This window comes from Leucoraja erinacea, chromosome 1 (assembly GCF_028641065.1).
Source record: "Leucoraja erinacea ecotype New England chromosome 1, Leri_hhj_1, whole genome shotgun sequence".
NCBI lineage: Eukaryota > Metazoa > Chordata > Chondrichthyes > Rajiformes > Rajidae > Leucoraja > Leucoraja erinaceus.
This window is the reverse complement of record NC_073377.1, coordinates 49336724-49359861: the sequence shown is the minus strand read 5'-3', so window position 1 is coordinate 49359861 and position 23138 is coordinate 49336724. Positions and strand designations below refer to the sequence as shown.

The following is a 23138-nucleotide window of genomic DNA, read 5'->3' as shown; positions in this document are numbered from 1 at the left end:
TAACCAGTCAGGATACTTTGTTACGGTGCATCTGCAGAATCTGAAAATATTTTAACGGGGTTTCCCAGAGGATTAATGAGGAGAGGCCAATGGACATTGTCTATATGGCCTTTTTAGCAAGGCCTATGACACTGTCCCACATGGTAGACTTGTCTAGAAAGTTAGATCACATGGAAATCAAGGTGAACTAGCCAATTGGATTCAAAATTGGCTTGGAGGAAGGAGTCAAAACGTAGTTGTGGAGAGTGGTTTTCTGCTTGGAGGTCTATGACCAGTGATGTGCTGCAGAGGTCACGCTAGGCCCACTGTTGTTTATTTTCTACATTAATGAATTGGATGACAATGTGAGAAACATTGTTAGTGAGGACGGATATCTAAGTTTACAACAGCATCTGGATCAGTTGGGAAAGTGGGCCATGGAATGGCAAATGGAATTTAACTCTGACAAATGAGAAGCGTTGTACTTTGGTATGATAAACCAGGGCAGGATTTACACAGTATATGGTAGAGCCCTTGGCTAGCCCTGAGATTCATGTACAGGGTGACATGGTGAGCAGGGCTCTCGCTTAACTTTTTTTCTCTGATGCCAGCCGGGCAACATTTTAGGTTTCCAAATGACAGTTTACGTGGTCATTTAAGACAGCTTGCATGACCCGTGCGATAATGTGCTTGAACAAAGTGCATAGTTACCAGTCGGAATTATGTTCAATGAAGCATTCACTTATTATTTCTGCTTCAAATAAGTAAGTTTATTGGCCAAGTATTCACATACAAGGGATTTGTCTTGGTGCTCCGCCCACAAGTAACGACATGACATACAGTAACAGTTATGAATGACTCAGAAAACACTAAACATTAATAATAATAAAACATTAATTATAAAACACCATTGATCATGCATGTGAACCAACAAAATACCAGATCAAAGGGAGGCTACAGATTTATGGCTGTTGAGTAGAGCAACTACTCGTGGATAAAAACTGTTTTTATGCCTGGCTGTGGCAGCTTTGGCAGTTCGGAGTCGCCTTCCAGAGGGAAATGATTCAAAGAGTTTGTGGCCAGGGTGAGAGGGGTCAGAGATGATCTTACCCGCTCGCTTCTTGGTCCTTGCAGTGTACAGTTCATCAATGGAGGGAAGGTTGCAGCCAGTAACCTACTTTGCTGATCGGACGATTCGCTGCAACCTCCAGGTGTCGTGCTTGGTGGCTGAGCCAAACCAGACCATGATGGAGAAGGTGAGAACAGACTCTACGATGGCCGTGTAGAATTGGACCATCATTACCTGTGGCAGATTGTGCTTCCTCAGCTGCTGTAGGAAGTACATCCTCTGTTGTGCCTTTTTGACTGTGGAGTCGATGGTAGCCCCCCAATAAAGGTCCTTGGAGATGATGGTTCCCAGGAACTCAAAGACTCCACAGATGTGACTGTGGTGTTGTTGATGGTGAGTGGGGTGAGGGGAGGGGGAGCTCTCCTAAAGTCTACAATCAATTCCACTGTCTTAAAGGCATTGAGCTCTAGGTTGTTGCGATGGCACCAGGATGCCAGCTGTGACACTTCCTGTCTGTAGGCAGATTCCTCTCCATCCTGGATCAGTCCAATCAGGGTTGTGTCATCTGCAAACTTGAGAAGCTTGACAGAGGTGTCTGTGGAGGTGCAGTCGTTGGTGTAGAGAGAGTAGAGGAGAGGAGAGAGTACGCAGCCTTGCGGTGCTCCTATGCTGAGGGTCAGCGGGTCCGAGGTGCTTTTCCAGCTTCACATGCTGCTTCTTGTCTGTCAGGAAGTTGGTGATCCACCGACAGAGGGATTCAGGCACAGCCAAATCGGAAAGTTTGGAGTGTAGTAGCTCTGGCACAATAGTGTTGAAATAGTCACAAACTAAACATATTCACCAATCAAGACATGCTTTCTCCGCCCCTTCCCAGGTCTCCCTCCGTCCACTGTCTCCGCCTGTTCCTTTTTTCTTCCCGCCCCCCCACAACAGTCTGAAGAAGGGCCTCGACCCGAAACATCGCCTTTTTACTTCGCTCCATAGATGCTGCCTCACCCGCCGAGTTTCTTCAGCATTTTTGTCTACCCATTCACATGAGTTCTGTTATCCCACTTTCCTCACCCACTCCCTACACATTAGGGGCAATTTTACAGAGACAAGTTAACCTACAAGAGAGTTTTATTGTCATGTGTCCCAGATAGGACAATGAAATTCTTGCTTGCTGCAGCATAACAGAATAAGTAAACCTAATACAGAACAGGAGATAAAAGTTCAGTGTGTCTATATATACACAATAAATAAACAGATAAAGTGCAATAGGCTGTTATATTTCAGAGTTTGGAGTTTGGTGGTAGAGGTCCACTCCAGTTTAATTCCATTTGGAATATTTTTGGAGGACCAGGAAACCAAGAAGTAAGAGTTACTCCAATTTCAGGGAGTGATTCTGCGTTGGTTTTTTAGCGATCGCGGTAAGGCGGCGACCAGACAGCAATGGCAGCCAGATCTCCCACAATGCAAAGGGAGGGAGAAAGTGCCCGGCGCCGACCAGTTGCCACGGCAGTGTGCATGTGCAAGGCGGCCGATGATGTGCTGGCCGTGGTTGTGCGCATGTGCTGGGGGTGGTGGGGGATGTGCAGGCCATGGCAGTGTGCATGTGCAAGGCGGCTGGCCTTGCCGGTGTATGAGGAGCGGGCGGAGAACGGAGAATCAGTGGCGCAGACACGGATACGGATGGCGGGCGGAGACGGAGAGAGATAGAGAGGGGGGCCAGGTCAGAGTTGAACGATAGGTGTCCTGGGTGCTTGTCAAGCCGGGCAAAATGGCACGGCTTTTAGGTTGCCCGGCGGGACTTTAGGACGCCATTGGCACCTGGGCAACCGATAATTTCGAGCCCTGGGTGAGATGCTTGCTTACAGCGCCAGAGACCCGGATTTGATCCCGACTGGGTGCTGTCTATGGAGTTTGTATGTTCTCCCCGTTACCATGTGGGTTTTCTCCGAGATATTTGGTTTACACCCACACTCCAAAGATGTACAGGTTTGTCTGTTAATTGGCTTGGTAAAATGTAAATTGTCTCTAATGTGTGTAGGATGGTGTTAATATGTGGGAATCGCTGAGTGATCTGGACTCGGGCCGAAGCGCCTGTTTTCGCACTGTAAATCTAAACTAAAAGTGGCAGTTTAAATGGGTAATGTGGTGAGAAAGACATTTGGAATGCCAGCCTTCATGGGAAGGGTATTGTGTACAAACGTTGGGACATCATGATGCAGTTGAACAATTCGTCAGTGAAAGCACACTTGGTGTGTGCAGTTCTGATCGCCCAGCTATTCACCAGTATATTAGTTGGACTTGTGGGTGTAAGTTATAGGAAGATGGGAAATCTGTCTGGAACATAGAAGGGTGAGGGATGACCATGTTGAAATGAATAAAATAATAAAGGGCACATTGTTGAACCCTTGGTTAAATTTGATAGGACTTGCAGAAGATTTATTCAACATTTTCACACAACATAAATTGTTCCCTCTCCAACCGTTATAAAAATTATTTTACCTTTATACGGTGGAATGGACTAGACGACAAACAGGGACTTAAATTGTTGAAATTCTTTGCAGCTCAGATTCTGTTTTACTTTTTTTTTCTTTAGTTTAGGGGGTTTTGTTTTTTCCTTTTTTCTCTTTTTTTTTTTTTTTTATCTTTTTGTTTTTTTTATATATAAGCTTTCTTTTAAACATTTAACTATATTTACATAGAGACCGGGAGGTCTATATTCAATGTTTATTTTGACACTGGACTCATATTTAGGTTATACCTGTTATTAATGTAATCCTGATCCCTATGTATCAATATCATTGTTATGTTTATCATTATTCTTTTTTTGTTGTTTTGTTTTTGCTTTTGAAAAAAATGCTAATAAAAAGATTTTAAAAGAAAGAAAGAAAGAAAGAGAGAGCTCGGACAACTTTTTCACTCAGAAATCTGTGTCTGGAACAAGTGCCGGAGGAAGCTATAGAAGTGGATACAGTTATAACTTTCGAAAGATATTTGGACAGATACATGGATAGAAGAAGTTTGGTGGGATATGGTCCAAATGCAGGCAAATGGGACTAGCCCAGAATTCCAACTTGGTCTACATGGACAAGTTGGGCCATGGACCTGTTTCCATGTAGACACAAGGAATAACAGATGCTGGTTTTCCAAAAGCGCTGGAGTAACTCAACAGATCAGACCTGACCCGCTGAGTTACTCCAGTACTTTGGGCCTGTTTGTATCCTGTATAGCTCTCAGAACCAATTATGTCAGAGTATTTAGTGACATAAAGAATTTCTTTAAACTTCTGTAAAAGTAAACACTCTAGCCCAGCTTAATCGTAATTATATCTTTATGTTGGGCCTATCATCAAGATGTTAAAGCCCAGGAATTTGAAGCTGCTAACTGTTCGCTGCCAACCCACCAATGAAAACTGGCACACAATCTCCTGACTTTGCCTTTCTGAAAACAATGATTGGTTCCTTGGCTATGTTGACTTTGGGTAGGAAGTTGGTGTGGTGGTGCCACTTAACTTGTTGTTCTTTCCTTCCCGTGTCTGCTAAATTATCACCTTCTGCGATTTTGCCAACAATGGTGCTATTATCCACACATTTGTAAATGGGATTGTAACTGTGTTTAGTCACACGGTCAAGGTTGTAAAGTAATTGGTGTGGGATGTGAAGGGGAGTTAAATTAGTTGGCAACCTGGAGATCTAGATGGCTACAGTGGACAGAGCGCAGAAGCTCTGCAAGGTGGCCGCTCGTCTATATTTCATCTCACTGAAGGTGGTCGCATTGAATGCAATAGACGAGGTTGGAGGAAAGCAGCTGAAACTGTCTCTCCTGAAAAGGCTGTTAAGGTCCTTGAATGGAGGTAAGGGAGAAGGTGTAGGGACAGGAGTTACGCATACGGTGCCGGGGAAAATACATGGAGGGGTGAGCAAATCGGGGAGTTGTAAAGAAAGTGGTTCCTGCGGAAAAACAGGAAGGGTAGGTGAAGGGAATATTTGACGTGTTAGATCACTGTAGCTGGCAGAAATATTGAATAATATTGTCCTCACAAATTTTTTATTTTTTTTGTCCTGTTAATACAGAAAAAGATGAACCAAGGGATGTGCGAAACTTTGACTATACTGCAAGAAGTTGGACTGGCAAATCTCCCAAGCAATTTCTGATTGACTGGTGCCGGAAAAACATCCCCACTGGTCCAGCTCCTAGCTATCGCAAAATTCCTGTGGGTAGATTCTGGAAGTGTAGGTTTGTGTGTTTTGTTGTACTTTTTGTGAGAATTGATAGACTGTTACATCTTGTCAAAGTTTCATTCATCATTATAAATGTGCTCTCTACATCACCATCTATATATCTGGTTTATCTTTTTCCTGACTCGCAGTCTGAAGAAGGGGCTCGACCAGAAACATCACCTATTCCTTTTCTCCAAAGATGTTGTCTGACCCGCTGAGTTACTCCAGATTTTTGTCTGCCTTTTGGTTCAAAAACAAGTTGCATTTCACTCGGCAACATAATCTTATTTGTTTTACTTTAATATTCAGAAAAAGTATAAAAACAAGTTAAATATCACATTTAAAATAATTTTTGCCTTTATATTTGTTCTTTGCTTTTATTATCTCTCATTTTTTCACTTATTTCTTATTCTCTGACTTTGAGTTGAGTTTTTGTTATTTTTCCTTCACCCTTGTTCTTGTACCTGTTTTGGAGGTGAAAATTAGTTTGTGTCAGCATAACATTTTAATTAGCATCATCAGGTAATGAAATTACTGTAAGGTCTTTATTTGTTATTTTTCTAAATCTAATAATATCTGCAGATGCTGGAATCTTTACCAAAAACTACTGACAGTGTTCTTCAGACTCTAAAGGATGGTCCCAGCCCTAAATATTGTCTGTCCATTTCCCTCCAGTGATCCACTGGGTTCCTCCAGCAGTTTTTTTTTTCAGTCCTCAAGATTGGCATTAGTGTTTGATTCTTTGTGGAATGCTTTTACCTTAGAGGTTTGACTTGAACTACTTTCTCTCGCTCATGCATCTTTCTTATGTTTCTTGGTCATGCAGTAAATAGTCTGCTGTTAAATGTTATTTTCTTAATTCAGTGTAAGAGTAAACCGACAGAAAGATGGAATACTAGAAGTCTGTCCCACAATTCTCACCGAAGATGGCATGCAAGCGCAACATCTAGCTTCTACATTGGCTCTATGGCATTTAGTAAGAGGACAGGTAAGATCAAACACATGACATCCATTATTTATGTAGCTGAAAGTGAATGATTCCTTAATTTTTTGTTGTGCTGCAAGAAATGTTTCCACTTGCAGCACCAGCAGCCGTGCACCTCTGGGCAAAGAAGATATAGAAACCAGGAGAGCCAAAATTGTATCTCCTGATTGTCCTGCTATAATATATTAAAATTGTGTGTGGATATTTGACAAAGCTATGATCTGCATTGACTGTCGTGTTGATTGTTATGTCTTAAGGAGTAATATGTGTATGGACACAGTCAGAAGTACTGAGTTAGCATCTTACAAAGGGACAGGAAGAGGTGAAGGAATATGGTGAAGCTAATGAGCCGAAGTGTGCTTATTTAAATGGAAAGAGTACTGTGGGGAAACCAGATGAACTGAGAACCTAGGGCAGCGGTTGCCCCATGACAGGAAGGATTTTGAGGCTTTGGAAAGGGGCAAAGGAGGTTTACCAGGATGATGCAGTAGCAAGCAGAAGCAGAAGATGCCTAGGTTAGGGAGTATTAGCTACAGGAAGGGATTGGACAAACTTGGATTGTTTTATCTGGAACACCAGAGGTTGAGCGCAGCCCTGATAGAAGTATATAAAATTATAAGAGGCATAGACATCACCTTTTTTCCCCCAAATTTAAATATCAAATATTAGAGGAAATAGTTTTATGGTGAGAGGGGCAAATTTTAAAGGAGACTAGACCAAGTGGGACACATTGGACCCTATCCCCCAATGCGGGGGGGGGGGGGGGGGGGGGGGGGGGGGGGGGGGAGGGATATAATGGTAACAGGGGGCAGGCGGTGCGATGTCGGAGTTCTTGGCTGTCCTTATTCTTATCTTCTTCCTTCTTTTATCCTCGTCGCCAATTGTTGTGTATTTGGATGCTTGGAACAGACTTTAATAAGTCTCGGACATGGGAGTAATCTAACAAGCTACTTTATTCCAGGACTCCACATTGAGTCTCCCCCTGCACATGCGTACTTGCACAAGACATCACATATACTAATTACATATGCTAATTATCACATACCTAACAGACATCATCTTTTTCCCCCCCAAATTTATATATCAAATATTAGAGGAAATAGTTTTATGGTGAGAGGGGCAAACTTTGAAGGAGACTAGACCAAGTGGGACATGTTGGACCCCATCCCCCAACGCTGGGGGGGGGGGGGGGGGGGATCAGAGCCCCCCACCCCCCATCGATCGGCCCTCCCTGCTTGCGCCTAAACACTAGGATCGTGGGACCAAAATGCAACCAGAACTTGATGAGCAGCCCCTTCAGATATTGGTAGAGGGACAGCAACCTCATTACACAGAAAATGGTGAGTGCCTAGAATGCACTGCCAGGGGTGCTGCTGGAGGCATATATGATAATAGCAATTAAGAGACTTTTGGATAGACACATGGATATGCAGGTGATGGGAGAATATATATTATATGCAGGCAGATAAAAGTTGGTATTGGCATCATGTTCGGCACAGGGTGGTGAATCTGGGGATTTATTTGCCACAAAAGGCTGTGGAGGCCAAGTCTATGGATATCTCTGAGGCAGAGATATATATATTCTTGATTAGTATGGTTGTCGTGTTATGGGGAGAAGGCAGGAGAATGGGGTTAGGAGGGAGAGATAGACCAGCCATGATTGAATGGTGGAGTTGACGATGGGCCAAATGGCCTAATTCTGCTCCTATCGCATGACCATGACGTGGATCAAAGGGTCTATTCCTTTGATGTACTCTTCCATGTTCTATCTGTGGAGACTTATGTCAACAAGGAGGTAGAAAGGCAATCTAAGAGAAATATTGGTATCCTGAAAGTATTGTAGATTACAGTGAATCATAAATGCATATCACTATACTCTTTTCAATTATTCTGTATAATTTGCTCATTTTCTTTATGCATTGATTTTATGGTCACACCAATTATCATTTTATTTTATTTATTTTATTTTATTATTTATTTCGAACAGAATAAAAGAATAAAAAGCAAGTGTGAAACAGCATACAAAAAACAAAACAAGAATATTTATAAAGTGTCATAAACAATATCTATAAATAAATGAAATCGTATGTGTCCGAAAAGGAGCAGGAAGAAGCCAAAGCTTATTAATTCCCACCCCTTATTCAACTGCTTGTAATTATCTTATACAAATTTAGCAGCTATATGTACACCATATGTACACCAGCCACTATATGTACACCAAATTATTTACATTTATACACTAATCAAATATTTACAAAGCCATACAAAAAAGAAAAAGAAAAGAAAAAACCCTCATATGCTATAAAGTATCTTAGTCATATTTCTCCAGCATTTTTGTCTAACTTCGATTTTTCCAGCATCTGCAGTTCTTTCTTAAATAATTCATACCTACAGTGACCAAATAATTCAAATGTTTATTCTTCAAATTTAACACATCTTTTTAAACTTTCAGGCTGTTCATCAGTTGCTTCCACCTTCTTATCGGGCGGTGTGGAATGAATGGAGAGATGCTGAAAAGACGAAAACTGAGAAAAAACAGATAGAAAAGAATAAGCCACGTGAACAGTTTATCAGCAGACTGCTAAATACACTAAAACAACAACCATCTACTTGTGTCTCTGTGACAGCAGAAGACCCAGAAGATTCCTGGGAGAATTTGGTAACTGACGATGACTTCCAGAGCTTAACTTTTGATAAAGGGAAGTCAGATAATTTAGATTCGGCGAGGATTATTTTGAAAAAATTGCAGACTTCTCTCAAGTTTCAAAAACATTTAAACAGTAGACAGCTGTTACCTGTATTTCAACACAAAATGCAAATTCTTGAAACCCTGCGAAAACATAGAGTGGTGGTTGTGGCAGGTGAAACTGGCAGTGGGAAAAGCACTCAAATACCTCAGTTCCTGTTGGAAGATTTACTGTCAAGTGCAAGTACTAGATGCAATATTATTTGTACTCAGCCTCGAAGGATTTCAGCAGTGAGTTTGGCAACAAGAGTTTGCGAGGAACTTGGTTGTGAAGAAGGACCTGGAGGAAAAGTAAGATATATACTCTGGAGGAGAATAGAAGTATCCATTTTTAAAAATGTCTTTAAACTTCCTTTTGTGATTATGCCATTGTTAAAGGAAGTAATGTTAAGGCCTGTTGAATTTTTTTATTTAAAATTTTTTTTAGTTTTGAGAAACAGGCCCTCCGGCCCACCGAGTCCATGCTGACCATCAATTCCTGTACATTAACACTATCCTACACACACTCGAGACAATTTACACTTCTACCAAGGTCAATTTACCTACAAACCTGTATGTCTTTGGAGTGTGGGAGGAAAATGAAGACCTCAGAGAATGGTCACGGGGAGAACATACAAACTACGTACAGACAAGCACCTTTACATACAAACATAGAAACATAGAAATTAGGTGCAGGAGTAGGCCATTCGGCCCTTCGAGCCTGCACCGCCATTCAATATGATCATGGCTGATCATCCAACTCAGTATCCTGTACCTGCCTTCTCTCCATACCCCCTGATCCCCTTAGCCATAAGGGCCACATCTAACTCCCTCTTAAATATAGCCAATGAAACTGGCCTCAACTACCCTCTGTGGCAGAGAGTTCCAGAGATTCACCACTCTCTGTGTGAAAAAAGTTCTCTTCTCATCTCGGTTTTAAAGGATTTCCCCCTTATCCTTAAGCTGTGACCCCTTGTCCTGGACTTCCCTAACATCGGGAACAATCTTCCTGCATCTAGCCTGTCCAACCCCTTAAGAATTTTGTAAGTTTCTATCAGAAACTTTATATTTAGGTGGGGTCGAACCCGGGTCTCCGGCGCTGCAAACGCTGTAAGGCAGCAACTGTATACTGTGCCGCCCTAATAATATAGGTTAATAATTGAACTTAAAAATGGTTAAACTCCAACGTGTCCGAAACTCCTACCCAGATACAATAGATCCTAGGTGCCTGTCCTATGCCTCCTTTTTCCTGACCAGAGTTTCAATGTCTCTCATCATCATGCTTCCTTGCTCCCACCAGCATTGTCCTTCACTCTATAACAGGAACATGGATGCCCTGAATTCTTGTCATCACACTTTTGAAACCATCGCACTTTCCATACTTTCTTTTGCCTGCAAAAACCTACTCCAATCAACTTTAACAACTTCCGGTCTAAAACCATTAAGGTTGGCTTTGCCCTGATTCGGAATTCAGAGTCTCAATGGCTTGAGATTGTTCAAGTACTGTTTGGTAGATGCAATATAGATATAATAGGCCTCCTCAAAGGCCATAATGATTGGAGTATTTCTAATTTTGTTTGCTGTTTTCGGTCATTTTGTATGCTTTTTTTCTTATTAAGATGTGTCCAAAGAGCCATCTGCAATATGTGGGCTGGTGGTGTAATGGGTGCCATGATAGAAAAGGGAATCTACAAATGAAATCAACAAACTGAAACAAAAGAGAGTTAAATATTGTCCTCTGTAGCAACATTTCTCAATTTCTCTGTCTCTTGTCCAACACTATTCTTCAACAAGAAGAACTTGTTTTAGCAGAGATTAGCCCTTTTGCAATTTTAATTTCTGTAGGTCCTACATGATGTAAGTGAATTATTGAATAAACAGGGGTTAAAAGGTGAGCAATGAGAGAATAATGGAGGCATTGTGTTAAGTTGGAGGACCTCAGAGAATTGTAAGGAGACCTAGCTTTACTGCATTCATTCGTGATTTTTAAACTAACTAAAATGTTGTAAATCACAAAGAGGCAGGTAAGATCTTCGAAGGGGAATACACAATTTTAAAATTAAAATGTTTAATAATGTGATAAATAATTCATCTCAATTGTCTCATTATTAGTTGCAATTTTTTCATATTTTTCTCCGGTGACACGCTCTTCAATTATCTTGAGGCTTAGATGTTTAAGAACTCAGTAATCTTTTAAATACACTTTAACGTTTCACTAGATGAAGAAATGTTACAGTATAGAACATTTCTGTAATTGATAGTGTCCGATGAGGCCGAGTTGAGTTGAATATTTTGATTCATAGCACAAAATGGCTATCCTCAAATTTTACTTAATTGTTTTAAAATACACATTTTAATCAATCAATCAATCAAAACTTTATTGTCATTTATAAATACATCGATATATGCTATTCTAAATGAAATTCCGTTGCATTTGGCTCCCCGTGCAACACAAAAATAAACAGAAGGATAAAATGGATAAAAAGATAAAATGGATAAAAAGATAAAATGGATAAAAAGATAAAATGGATAAAAAGATAAAATAGATAATGGTGGCGGCCCATTACACGGCATTCAAGAGTCTGATGGCTCGTGGGTACAAGCTGTTGCAAAACCTTGACGTTCTGCTCCTTATGCTACGATATCTTTTGCCCGAGGGCAGCAGAGTGAACAGTCCATGATGGAGATGTGTGGGGACCTTTATAATACTGCTGGCCTTAGACAAGCAACGTTTGCTCGCAATGTCCCCGATTGAGGGGAGAGAAGTCCCAATGATTTTTTCAGCCGTCCTCACCACTCTCTGCACGGACTTCCAGTCGGAGGCTTTACAGTCCCCAAACCAGACAGAGATGCAGCTGGTCAGAATACTCTCTATGGTGCCCCTGTAGAAAGTGGTGAGGACGGGATGGGGGAGGTGAGCTCTTCTCATCCGGCTCAGAAAGTGCAAATGCTGCTGCACTCTCTTAACTATTGATGTGATGTTATTTGACCAGGTCAGACTGTTAGTGATCTGCACCCCCAGGATCTTAGTGCTACTGACCAACTCCACATCGCTGTCATTAATGTGAAGTGGTGTGTGACTGTGCCGGTTTTTCCTGAAGTCGACGATGACCTCCTTTGTTTTTTCGACATTCAGGATCAGATTGTTCGTGTTGCACCAGTCCACCAGTTGTTTCACTTCCTCCCTGTAAGCCAGTTCATTGTCATCCCGGATAAGGCCCACCACTGTTGTGTCATCTGCGAACTTCAGGATGTGGTTTGTACTAAACCTGGCACAACAGTCGTGGGTCATCAGGGTAAACAGCAGTGGACTCAGGACACAGTCCTGAGGGGAGCCAGTGCTCAGAGAGATGATGTTAGAGGTGTTGTTTCCAACCCGCACTGACTGTGGTCTGTCAGTGAGGAAGTCCAGTGGCCAGTTACACATGGGGGTGTTGAGGCCCAATGGACCCAGTTTGCTTATCAGGTGCTGAGGGATGATTGTGTTGAACGCTGAACTAAAGTCCACGAACAGCATTCGCACAAAAGTGTGAACATTTCCTCCTGAACATTTAGTCAAATAATGTAAAGATTAACTATCTATGAATGCTTTTATTGCCCATTTCTAATTCCCCTTGTAAGAATATTGGTGCACTCCTCTACTCCTTCTGGTGACAGTGCTCCCACAATACTCTTCCAGGATTTGGATTGAGCGATGATGCAGGCAATATATTTCTAAGTCAGATTGTTGTGTAGTTTGATGAGTGACCTGTTGGTGGCAGTGTTCACCTGTACCTGAAATCTCCTCAAGGTTTACCTACTTTGAAGAAGTTCTCCTCCTCTCTTTGAAGACAGTTTAACAACCTCCTCTCTCACTGCCCTCCCCCCCCCCTTTGTGATTCTCCCTTCCCTCCAACTCTACGACCACATCCTAACCCAGACCAGGTAACACCCCAGCGGTATGAACATTGACCTCTAATTTCAGGTAGACCCTGCTTTCTCCTCCTCTTCTCAGCTCCCCCTTAGCCCACTGTCTCCGCCTCTTAGTTTCTTCTTTCCCGCCCCCCCCCCCCCCCCCCCCCTCCCACCCTCACATCTGTCTGAAGAAGGGTCTCGACCCGAAATGTTGCCTATTTCGCTCCATAGATGCTGCCTCACCCGCTGAGTTTCTCCAGCATTTTTGTCTAACTGCCTCTTAGGTAAGGTTTTTTATTATTAACGTCCACGAGGTACAGTGGACAAACTTTGTTTTGCATGCTATCCCAACAGATCAGATAATCCTATACATATAATAGATAGAGCAAATGGGAATATACAGAGTTCAGAATATAGTTTTCAGCATTGTAATGCATCAGCTCCATAGACATAAAGTCCAATGTGTAGTGGAGTAGAAGTGAATCAGACAATATCTTACTTTATGGAAGAATCCTTCAGAAGCCTAAAAACAGAGGGGAAGTTGTTGGTGAGTCTGCTGGTGCGCGCTTTCAAACTTCTGTACCTTCTGTCAACGGGAGCAGGGAGAAGAACAAATGACCGCGATGAGACAAGTCTTTAATTATGTTGGCTGCTTTTCTGAGGCAGTGTGAAGTGTAGATGGAGTAAATGATGGGAAGTCTGGTCTATGTGATGGACTGTGTTACATCAACAACTCGCTGCAATTTTTCCCAAAGTGTGGGTCAGGACTGTCTTGGAGGCCGCAGCTAATGTGCGCCATCACCAATCTCTCAAACTATTTCACTGTGGTGGATGTCAAAGCCACTGCACAGTACTTTACTTTTGTTCTGCACTGGAATGATAGCAGTCTTCTTGATGCAGGTGGGGACCTCAGACTGGAGTAGTGAGAGGTTAATGAGGTCTGGGAATACTTCTGCCAGCTGGCCAATTGCTTTCTGCGGATTTACTCTCAGGGAGGTCGAACTTGAGTTGGTGCAGAAGCACCCGGGACTGGAGGGGTGGGTGATATTCCTCCACTATCCTTCCGTTCAAAACGGGCATGGTGACTGTCTCAGGTAGGGGTGATATTGTCAAAGTAATGTGGGTAAACTTATTCATTTTGTAGAAAATCGGCACCAGTGGCACAATGGTAGAGTTACTGCCTAATAGCACCCATGGCCTGGGTTTGATCCTGACTATGGGTGCTGTCTGTACGGACTTTGTACGTTCTCCCTATGGCCGTGTGGATTTTCTCTTTTGGTTTCCACCCACACTCCAAGTTTGGTTTGTAGGATAATTGGTTTGGTAAAAATTGTAAATTGATCCTAGTGTGTAGGGTAGTGTTAGGGAACGGTAGTGGTAGTGCTGATCGGCATGGACTCGGTGGGCCAAAGGACGTGTTGTATCGAAAGTCTGAAGCTGCAATATGTTAAGAGCAAATGTTTAGATTGGTAGTTGGAGTTTTAATTAAACAATCTACTTTAACCTGGTTGAGCAACTTGAATGTTGTTGGAGTTGTACTTATCCAGGCTTAATTTCTTTATATTGCACATGCATTTCAGAATTTCTCTATTAATCAATCTCTGATGTGCTCTTGCAGCCATAGTATTTATATGTGATTGGCCTAGTATAGTTTCTATTGAAAGGCTGGCTACACTTTGATGGTGGGAAACTCAGCATAATTATTTTTATCAAATATCAAGGGAAGGTAATTATTCTCTTCTAGGAGCTAGTCATTGCATCTATTAAAAAAAATCAGCATTTGTGTGCTAGATTTATGCTTTAATTTATAAATATTAAGCATGCTTGCAAAGAACCAACATTTAAAAAAAATGCGTTTTATCTCCGCAGAATTCCCTTTGTGGTTATCAAATTAGACTGGAAACAAAAGTTGGTGAATCGTCCAGACTTTTATACTGCACCACAGGTGTTCTGCTGCGGAAACTACAACAAGATGGATTTCTTACCAGTGTGTCTCATGTAATTGTGGATGAGGTTAGAAAGAGTCAATTGTTTTTTTTTTTACTTTGATCCTGATTCATAAAAGTGTATTCTGCAAAATTCTTTGGCCAGAATATTAGAAAATATAGCAAGAGCAGACCGATTGGCCCCCTCATACATGATCAACCACTCAACAAAATCTTGACTAATCTTCTTCATCCACATCAAGTTCCTGTTCTGTGATTCTTACAATTTACTGATGATCTGTTTTAATTGAAATAGAAACAATTAAAATAGGTGCAGGAATAGGCCATTCCGTCATTGGAGCCAGCGCCACCATTCAATATGATCAAGGCTGATCATCCATAATCAGTACCCAAATCCTGCTTCCCCCCCCCCCCCCCCCCCCCCCCCCCCCCCCCCCCCCCCCCCCCCCCCCCCATATCCCTTGATTCTGTTAGCCCCAAGAGCTAAATCTAACTCTCTCTTGAAAACCCAGTGAATTGGCCTCCACTGCCGTATATGGCAGAGAATTCCACAGATGCACAACTCTGGGTGAAAATGTTTTTCTTCATCTTAGTCCTAAATGGCCTACCCCTTATTCTTAAACTGTGACCCCTGGTTCTGAACTTCCCCAACACGGGGAACATTTTTCCTACATCTAGCCTGTCCAATCCCTTTAGAATTGTATATGTTTCTATAAGATCCCCTCTCATCTTTCTAAATTCCAGTGAATACAAGCCCAGTCGACCCATTCTTTCCTCATATGTCAGTCCCGCCATCCTGGGAAATAACCTGGTGAATCTACGCTGCACTCCCTCAATAGCAAGAATGTCCTTCCACAAATTTGGAGACCAAAACTGCACACAATACTCCAGGTGTGGCCTCACCAGGGCCCTGTACAGCTGCAGTAGGATCCCCTTGCTCCTAAATTCAAATCCTCTCACAATGAAGGCCAAGATGCCATTAGCTTTCTTCACTGCCTGCTGTACCTGCACGCTTACTTTCAGTGACTGATGTGCAAGGACACCCAGGTCTTGTTGCACCTCCGCTTTTCCTAATCTGACACCATTCAAATAATAATCTACCTTCCTGTTCTTTTCACCAAAGTGGATAACCTCATATTTATCCACATCATACCACATTACACATTATACAAACGGCAGCAGACAGTCAGGGTGGGCAGTAGGACATCAAAAACCATAGCCGTGAGCACTGGCTCGCCCCAAGGCTGTGTCCTAAGCCCCCTGCTGTTTAGTCTGCTTACACACGACTGTACTGCTAGACTCAACAACAACTTCATCAACAAGTTCGCTGATGACACAACTGTGGTGGGTCTCATCAGTGACAATGATGAGTCGGCGTACAGGATGGAGGTGGAGCTGCTCACAGGATGGCGCAAACCCCACAACCTCATTCTCAACGTGGGAAAAACTAAGGAGATGGTGGTTGACTTCAGGAGGGCGGGAAAACAACACCATACACCTCTGCACATCGATGGAGCTGATGTGGAAAGGGTCAGCAGCATGAAGTTCCTAGGACTCCACCTGTCAGATGACCTGACGTCCACGACCAACACCACAGCACTGGTCAAGAGAGCCCAGCAGTGACTACACCCTCTCCGAAGACTACGGAAAGCAGGTCTCCCCACTGCACACCTACGAACTTTTTATAGGGGGACAATCGAGAGCACATTAACCTACGGCATCACTTCCTGGTTCGGGAGCTGCAAGGCGTACGAACGGCACCAACTAGACAGGATTGTGAAGACCGCCAGCAGGATTATTGGTGCTCCACTCCCTTTCCTGCTGGACATATACAGGAAGAGATGTATCAGCAGAGCCATCTCCATCATCAAAGACCCCTACCACCCATCGCATCACATATTCTCCATCCTGCCATCTGGGAAGAGGTACAGGAGCATTAGCTGCAAAACCAGCAGGATGCTCCTCAGCTTCTTCCCGCAGGCTATAAGACTGATAAACGGACTTTGCCCCCTGCCAAAGTATCGCGCACCAACCACCAACCTGGACACACTGCAGCAGAGCCACTGTCGTGCCGCTGCTGATCGGAACGCCTGTTGATGTTTAGTAGAGAGTAGAGTGTTTAATTTGTTCATGATAGATGTATTTCTATTTCTATTTATTTTTTACTGCACACTGAATGTACACTGGTTGAGCAATGCTTTTTTGTTTCCTCTGGGTATGTGAGTACTCGGGAAAATGACAATAAAGATATACTATACTATTAAATCTGCACATCCTTCAGAGGTAGAGACTTCCAACTTTTCACCAATTCCTCTATTTTTTTTTTAAACCCTCTCATTTCAGTCCTCAATGGTCTACACCTTATCTGCAACTTGGTTTTATGTTCCGCAGCCAAGGAAAATATCCCTTCCGCATTTACCCATTCAGGCACAATAAGAATTGTGTACATTTTAATGAGGTCACTTTTTATTCTTCGCTGGCACTGTAAATTAAGACTAAATTTCAGAAAGGAAGTGGGAAACAGATTTATTAATTCCCCTAGAGTTTGCACATCGAGGTGATGAAGGACCAATGAGAAAATGACATTTGAAGTTATTGAATTGCAAATAAGAAGCATCTATAAACCTGTCAGATGATGGATGAAGAGGTGGTTTCTATTCATATGAATTTCATTAAAGGCAACCACAGGATTTTTATTTACAAAGCACGATAATATTTTGGATGTGTAAGGGCATCATCATTGTCAACAAACTCCAAATGTTTCTGTCATCTGAATACTACAGATTCCTGGACAATTGACCTGGACTCTTCCATTGGGATTAACATTTTAACACACTTGGCACTTTGATGACAGAGACAGAAGAGATATTTAACAATTTAGAAGAAACAAAAGTTGGAAGAAGCAGTAGTTATGCGTATTGTACTCCCACATATATTTTGTTCATTCGTTAATCTTTTTGTTGATGCTTTGCTGCAAAACATTGTCATGTATATTTTTTACAATTCGCAGTTGGTGAAAAGCAGCTGTGGTCATAACAGAATTCTTTGATTCGATTATGTTGTAGGTTCATGAGAGAAGTGTTCAATCGGATTTTCTGTTGATCATCTTGAAGGAGATAATGCAAAAACGCTCAAATCTGAACCTGGTTTTGATGAGTGCAACTGTCGACAGTGATAAATTTGCTAAGTACTTTGGACATTGTCCTGTGATCAATATACCTGGAAGGATTTGATAGCCATTTTACTGAGGAGGAGGAAGAAATTCATTTGAACTGACATATGTTTTCTGTGCAGGTATGGTTGAATGTAATTATCAACTGAATGTTTTAAATTATGTTGCTGCTTCATCTTTTGATAGTTTTGAGTTTTGAAATGAGATGCTTTATTTGTAACAACTAAGTTACAGAGAAAGGTTAAATAAGTGAGGGCTTTTTCTCTGGATTGGGGGGACTTGATAGAGGTCTTTAAAATGATGAGAGGGATTTTCCCTGAGAGAATAGGGAAGATTTAGACAAGAACCGAAGTTACATGGGACTGTATTTGTATGAGCTTCCAGTGGAAGTGGTGGCGGCAGGTTCGTTGGTATCATTTAAAAATAAATTGGATAGGCATATGGATGAGAAGAGAATGGAGGGTTATGGTATGAGTGCAGGCAGGTGGGACTAAGGGAAAAAAGTTGTTCGGCACGGACTTGTAGGGCCGAGATGGCCTGTTTCCGTGCTGTAATTGTTATATGGTTTGTTATGAAGACGCAGGTGGAAGCTTGGGTAGTTTTGAGATGGTGGATTTCTTTTGACATTTGTGCAGAGCTGCTGTGTGACTACAATCCAGAATGCTCCTTCTCCACATTGAGGTTCCTAGGTATCAGTGGGAATGTTACACTTCATGGAAGCTTTGAATCGTCTTCTCTGTACTCCTGACCATCTATTTCCATATGCCATTCAACGTAGGTTTTAACATTTCTGGAAGATGACGTTGATAGAAATTAGAGTGAGGACAGGACTGGTATTTTTTTGTGTGATGCCTACTGTCAGGAAGGTCTAAGATATAGGAGGTCAGGTCTTCAAATAGTCTTCCTGAAGTGACCAGAGACAGTGCTGACATTGAAGGGATTTGAATTCTATCATCATTGTCGGGCTTTACTGGAGGCGGCCCATGAGATACGGGTGGTGAATGTTGTCCAGTTTTTTTACTCTGAAACTTTATTGTCAGATTATAGTAAACTGCAAAGGCAAAGCTTGTAGAGGACCTTGGTCTTTCAGATGTTGAGTGAATCATCTTTCTTCTTGTATGTTTCAGTGAGTAAGTTGATGATGTATTAGAATTCTGTCTCCATGCGTGTGGAACACAACATGGCCTGTATACTACGGCTCAATTACTAATGGTTGGAACTTGTTCAGATTAGTTGTTTGTGAAATATTTCCATTAGTTCTAGTATGGTGTTCAGATGAATCAACAGGTCTGGTGTGACTTGTATTCCGATCCTATAAAATGGTAAATTAGACAATTGAAATAGTAGATGAGATGTCTTCTCATCAGTGCAGTACCTTGCTCACGCATTTAATTTGTGGATTCGTAGCTGCACAATGAAGTCATGTGGGCAGAGGCCCTCGTGTGGAACACAAACATCTACAGCTTAGATTATAATCACCCCCTTTCCATTAGTTCTAGAGAGTAGATGACTGCAATTTGTACCTTCCTACCCCATTAGTATCACCATGGTGTTATAGAGCAAATTGGCCCATCCCAGAGTATTGAGTATAGAAGTTGGAGGTTGTGTTGCAGTTATATAAGATGTTGGCGAGGCCACATTTGGGGTATTTTGTTCAGTTTTGGGCACCATGTTATAGGAAAGACGTTGTTAAGCTGGAACGGATGGAGAGAAGATTTCTGAGCATATTGCCACGACTCGAGGGCCTGAGTTACAGGGAAAGATTAAGCAGGCTAGGACTATTCTTATAGAGGTAGACAAAATCATGAGAGGAATAGACAGGATAAACGCACAGTCTCTTGCCCAGAGTACGGGCATCGAGAGCCAGAGGACATAAATTTAAGGTGAGGGGGGAAAGATTTATAGGAACCTGAGGAGTAACTTTTTTTACCCATAGCATGGTAGGTGTATTGAACATGCTGCTGAAGGAGGTGGTTGAGGCATGTACGATCACAATGTTTAAGAAACATTTAGACAGGTGCATGGATAGGATAGGATTGGAGGGTCAAATGTAGGCAGATGGGATTAGTGTAGATAGGACCTGTTGGTCAGTGTGGGTAAGTCAGGCCAAAGGACCTGTTTCCATGCTGTATGACTAAATCTAAGGTAGACAGCAAAATTCAGTTGACAGCCAAATTAAAAAAAAAAATGGTCCACAGTTTGTTCAATTAAAAGATTTGAATAAAATTGGGAAAAAGCCCTGAAAAAAGGCTGGTGCTGCTCCATGCATCCTGTCTGGGTGGAACCCAGTCTGTGATTTGGGACAGTTCTTCAGTACTGGGCAGAGGTGGTTGAGGAGAATCCTGGCAATGACATTTACAGTGGCAGATGGCACTGCAATTACCACAGTTAGACTTAACATTTTATCTTTAAGGTAGCCACACACAGAGAATTGTTTTCATATCAATCATGTATTTTGCTGGGCCTTGCTAATGGCGGATGGAAAGTTGATAACAGGAGTATTCCACGTAATTTAGTTCAGCCATTTTATTTATTTATTTATTTTATTTATTCAAAACAAGTAAAGACATTAAAGACATTAATAGTAACAAAATCGAAATTATCAAACAATTGGACATTACAATCAATATTTACAAGCAATGAAAAGAACAAAAAGCAAATTTCCAATGTCCAACTCTGTGTCTGTACAAGCTCGAAAAGGAGTGAGAAGAAGAATAACTTATTAAATCTCACCCCTTTTCCCCAACACTTCTACCATATTTAAAAATCAATTAATTAATAATAATAATACTACCCCAGGCAATTTCCCATAATACCTACAGACATATATATACATACAACTATTATACACATACAAACTTCATATATGAAGTAACCAAACATAAGTAAACAATTGTAAAGCAATAGACAAACATTAGCATTGATTGCTATTTAAATGCTGCCATCTCGTAGTTCTAGATTCTTGAATTGGAGGAAATAGCTTCTTGCAGCTATCCTGTCAAACCCCCTCAGGATCTCCAAAAAATTATCAATAAGGTTTCTTGTTACTAAGCAAACAGGCTCGAAAAGGAGTGAGAAGATAATTAATTTAGAAAGAGACTTCTTCTGTGGGTAGCACTTCAAACCCACTCCATTGCTATCTCTCAATAGGACAAACATTAGCATTGATTGCACCCTGGGACTCTACTTCCAATTGCCATGGCATCTGAGGCCCAGCGCAATTTGGGAGGTGTTCCATACCAGGGCTTCGGAGATGTCCTCCTTCTTTAGGGAACGGGTGTTCCCCTCTTCTATTATAGATGAGGCTCTTACCAGGGTCACCATATCCCGCTGCGCCGCTCTTACTCTCCATCCCCTCACTCGTAACAAGGACAGAGTCCCCCTTGTTCTCACCTTCCACCCCATCAGCCATCGCATACAACATATAATTCTCTGACATTTTAACCACCTCCTACGGGATCCTACCACTGGCCACATCTTCCCATCTCCTCCCCTTTCTGCTTTCCGCAGAGGCCGCTCCCTCCGTAACTCCCTGGTCAATTTGTACCTTCCTACCCACACCACCCCCTCCCCGGGTACTTTCCCTTGCAACTGCAGGAAATGCTACACTTGTCGCTTTATCTCACCCCTGGACTCCATCCAAGGACCCAAGCAGTCTTTCACATGCACCACCTCCAACCTCAACTGCATCCGTTGTTCCAGGTGTCATCTTCTCTACATCGGCGACACCAAGCGCAGGCTCGGCGATTGCTTCGCCCAACACCTCAGCTCAGTTTGTACTAAGCAACGTGATCTTCTGGTTGCTCAGCACTTCAACTCCACCTCTCTGTCCTGGGTCTCTTCCATTGCCATGGTGAGGCCCAGCGCAATTTGGAGGAACAGCACCTCATATTTCGCTTGGTAGTTTACACCCCAGCGGTATGAACATTGACCTCTAAGTTTAGTTAGCCCTTGCTTTCTCCCTCCTTCCCCTCCCCTTCCCAGCTCTCCCACAAAGCCTACTGTCTCCACCTCTTCCTTTCTTCCCCCCCCCCCCCCCATCCTCATTGTAGGTAAATAATCAGCTCTGATTTTCCTGCTTTTGGGGGAAATTAAGCAGGTCACATTTAGGAATCATTTAACATCTATTAAATATGTTGTAGTAGAAGATAAATAGGAAGTATGGGCAAGTTAAATATATCTGTAATGATGATGCTCAGTATACAGGGCATTACTAAACTGCCAGCTTGTCTTATTAGTGGTAAGTTTCAACATTTCATTTGGCTATGCTATCCACTTGGGCAGTGCTTCTGAAACTGAATAGTAAGGAAAGATGAAATAGAAACATAGAAAATAGGTGCAGAAGGAGGCCATTCGGCCCTTCGAGCCAGCACTGCCATTCACTGTGATCGTGGCTGATCATCCCTAATCAATAACCCGTGCTTGCCTTCTCCCCATATCCCTTGATACCACTAGCCCCTAGAGCTGTATCTAACTCTCTTAAATCCATCCAGTGATTTGGCCTCCACTGCCCTCTGTGGCAGGGAATTTGATTGGTATTACGCAAACCAGCCTGCAAAATTAAGTATGATTCAACCACTATAAAGCATCAAGTGGAAATAACATCTGGAAGTCAACTGGACCAGTTTAAGATGACTGTATGTGGTTTTGATACAAGAAGAAACTACAACTGAAAATAACTGAAAACATTCTTAATGTTTTATGTTTTATTCTTAATTGTTTACTGTATGTCGTGTTGTTACTGCGAGCGGAGCACCAAGGTAAATTCCTTGTATGTGTACATACTTGTCCAATAAACGCATTCATTCATTCATAATGTAAAATCGCAAGAACTTGTGGGTACTGAAATCTGTTATCTTTTTTCCCTTAAAACACCAGTACCTTTTTAATTGGTCAATTTTAATATCCATTTCAGGAATATTTTGTTAAAGGCCTTGTACCCAGACAAGATATGGCATATGACCTTGAACAGTATAGTGGTTCCACACGTCAAGCTGTTCAGTGCATGAATCCTACTAAAATAAATATGGACCTCATTCTGGATCTGATTACCTATCTGGGTAGGTGAAAAAATATTTTCTGTAGACTGCTGTAACACCTACTTCTGCTTTTGAACTACTTCTGCTTTTGAACGTCTGTTGTATATGCTACTGGCCAACA

The 23138-nt window shown here is 42.1% G+C and overlaps 1 protein-coding gene across 1 annotated transcript in view; it reads left to right on the top strand.

Annotated features, from left to right (window-relative positions):
- Positions 1–23138, top strand: part of dhx29 (DEAH (Asp-Glu-Ala-His) box polypeptide 29) — a 75909-nt gene that overhangs the window by 28704 nt on the left and 24067 nt on the right. The window contains exons 11-16 of the mRNA XM_055646056.1: positions 5110–5272; positions 6121–6244; positions 8694–9278; positions 14730–14873; positions 17872–18034; positions 22889–23038. Of these exons, the coding sequence (XP_055502031.1) occupies positions 5110–5272; positions 6121–6244; positions 8694–9278; positions 14730–14873; positions 17872–18034; positions 22889–23038 (1329 nt within the window). The remainder of the gene's footprint in view (positions 1–5109; positions 5273–6120; positions 6245–8693; positions 9279–14729; positions 14874–17871; positions 18035–22888; positions 23039–23138) is intronic.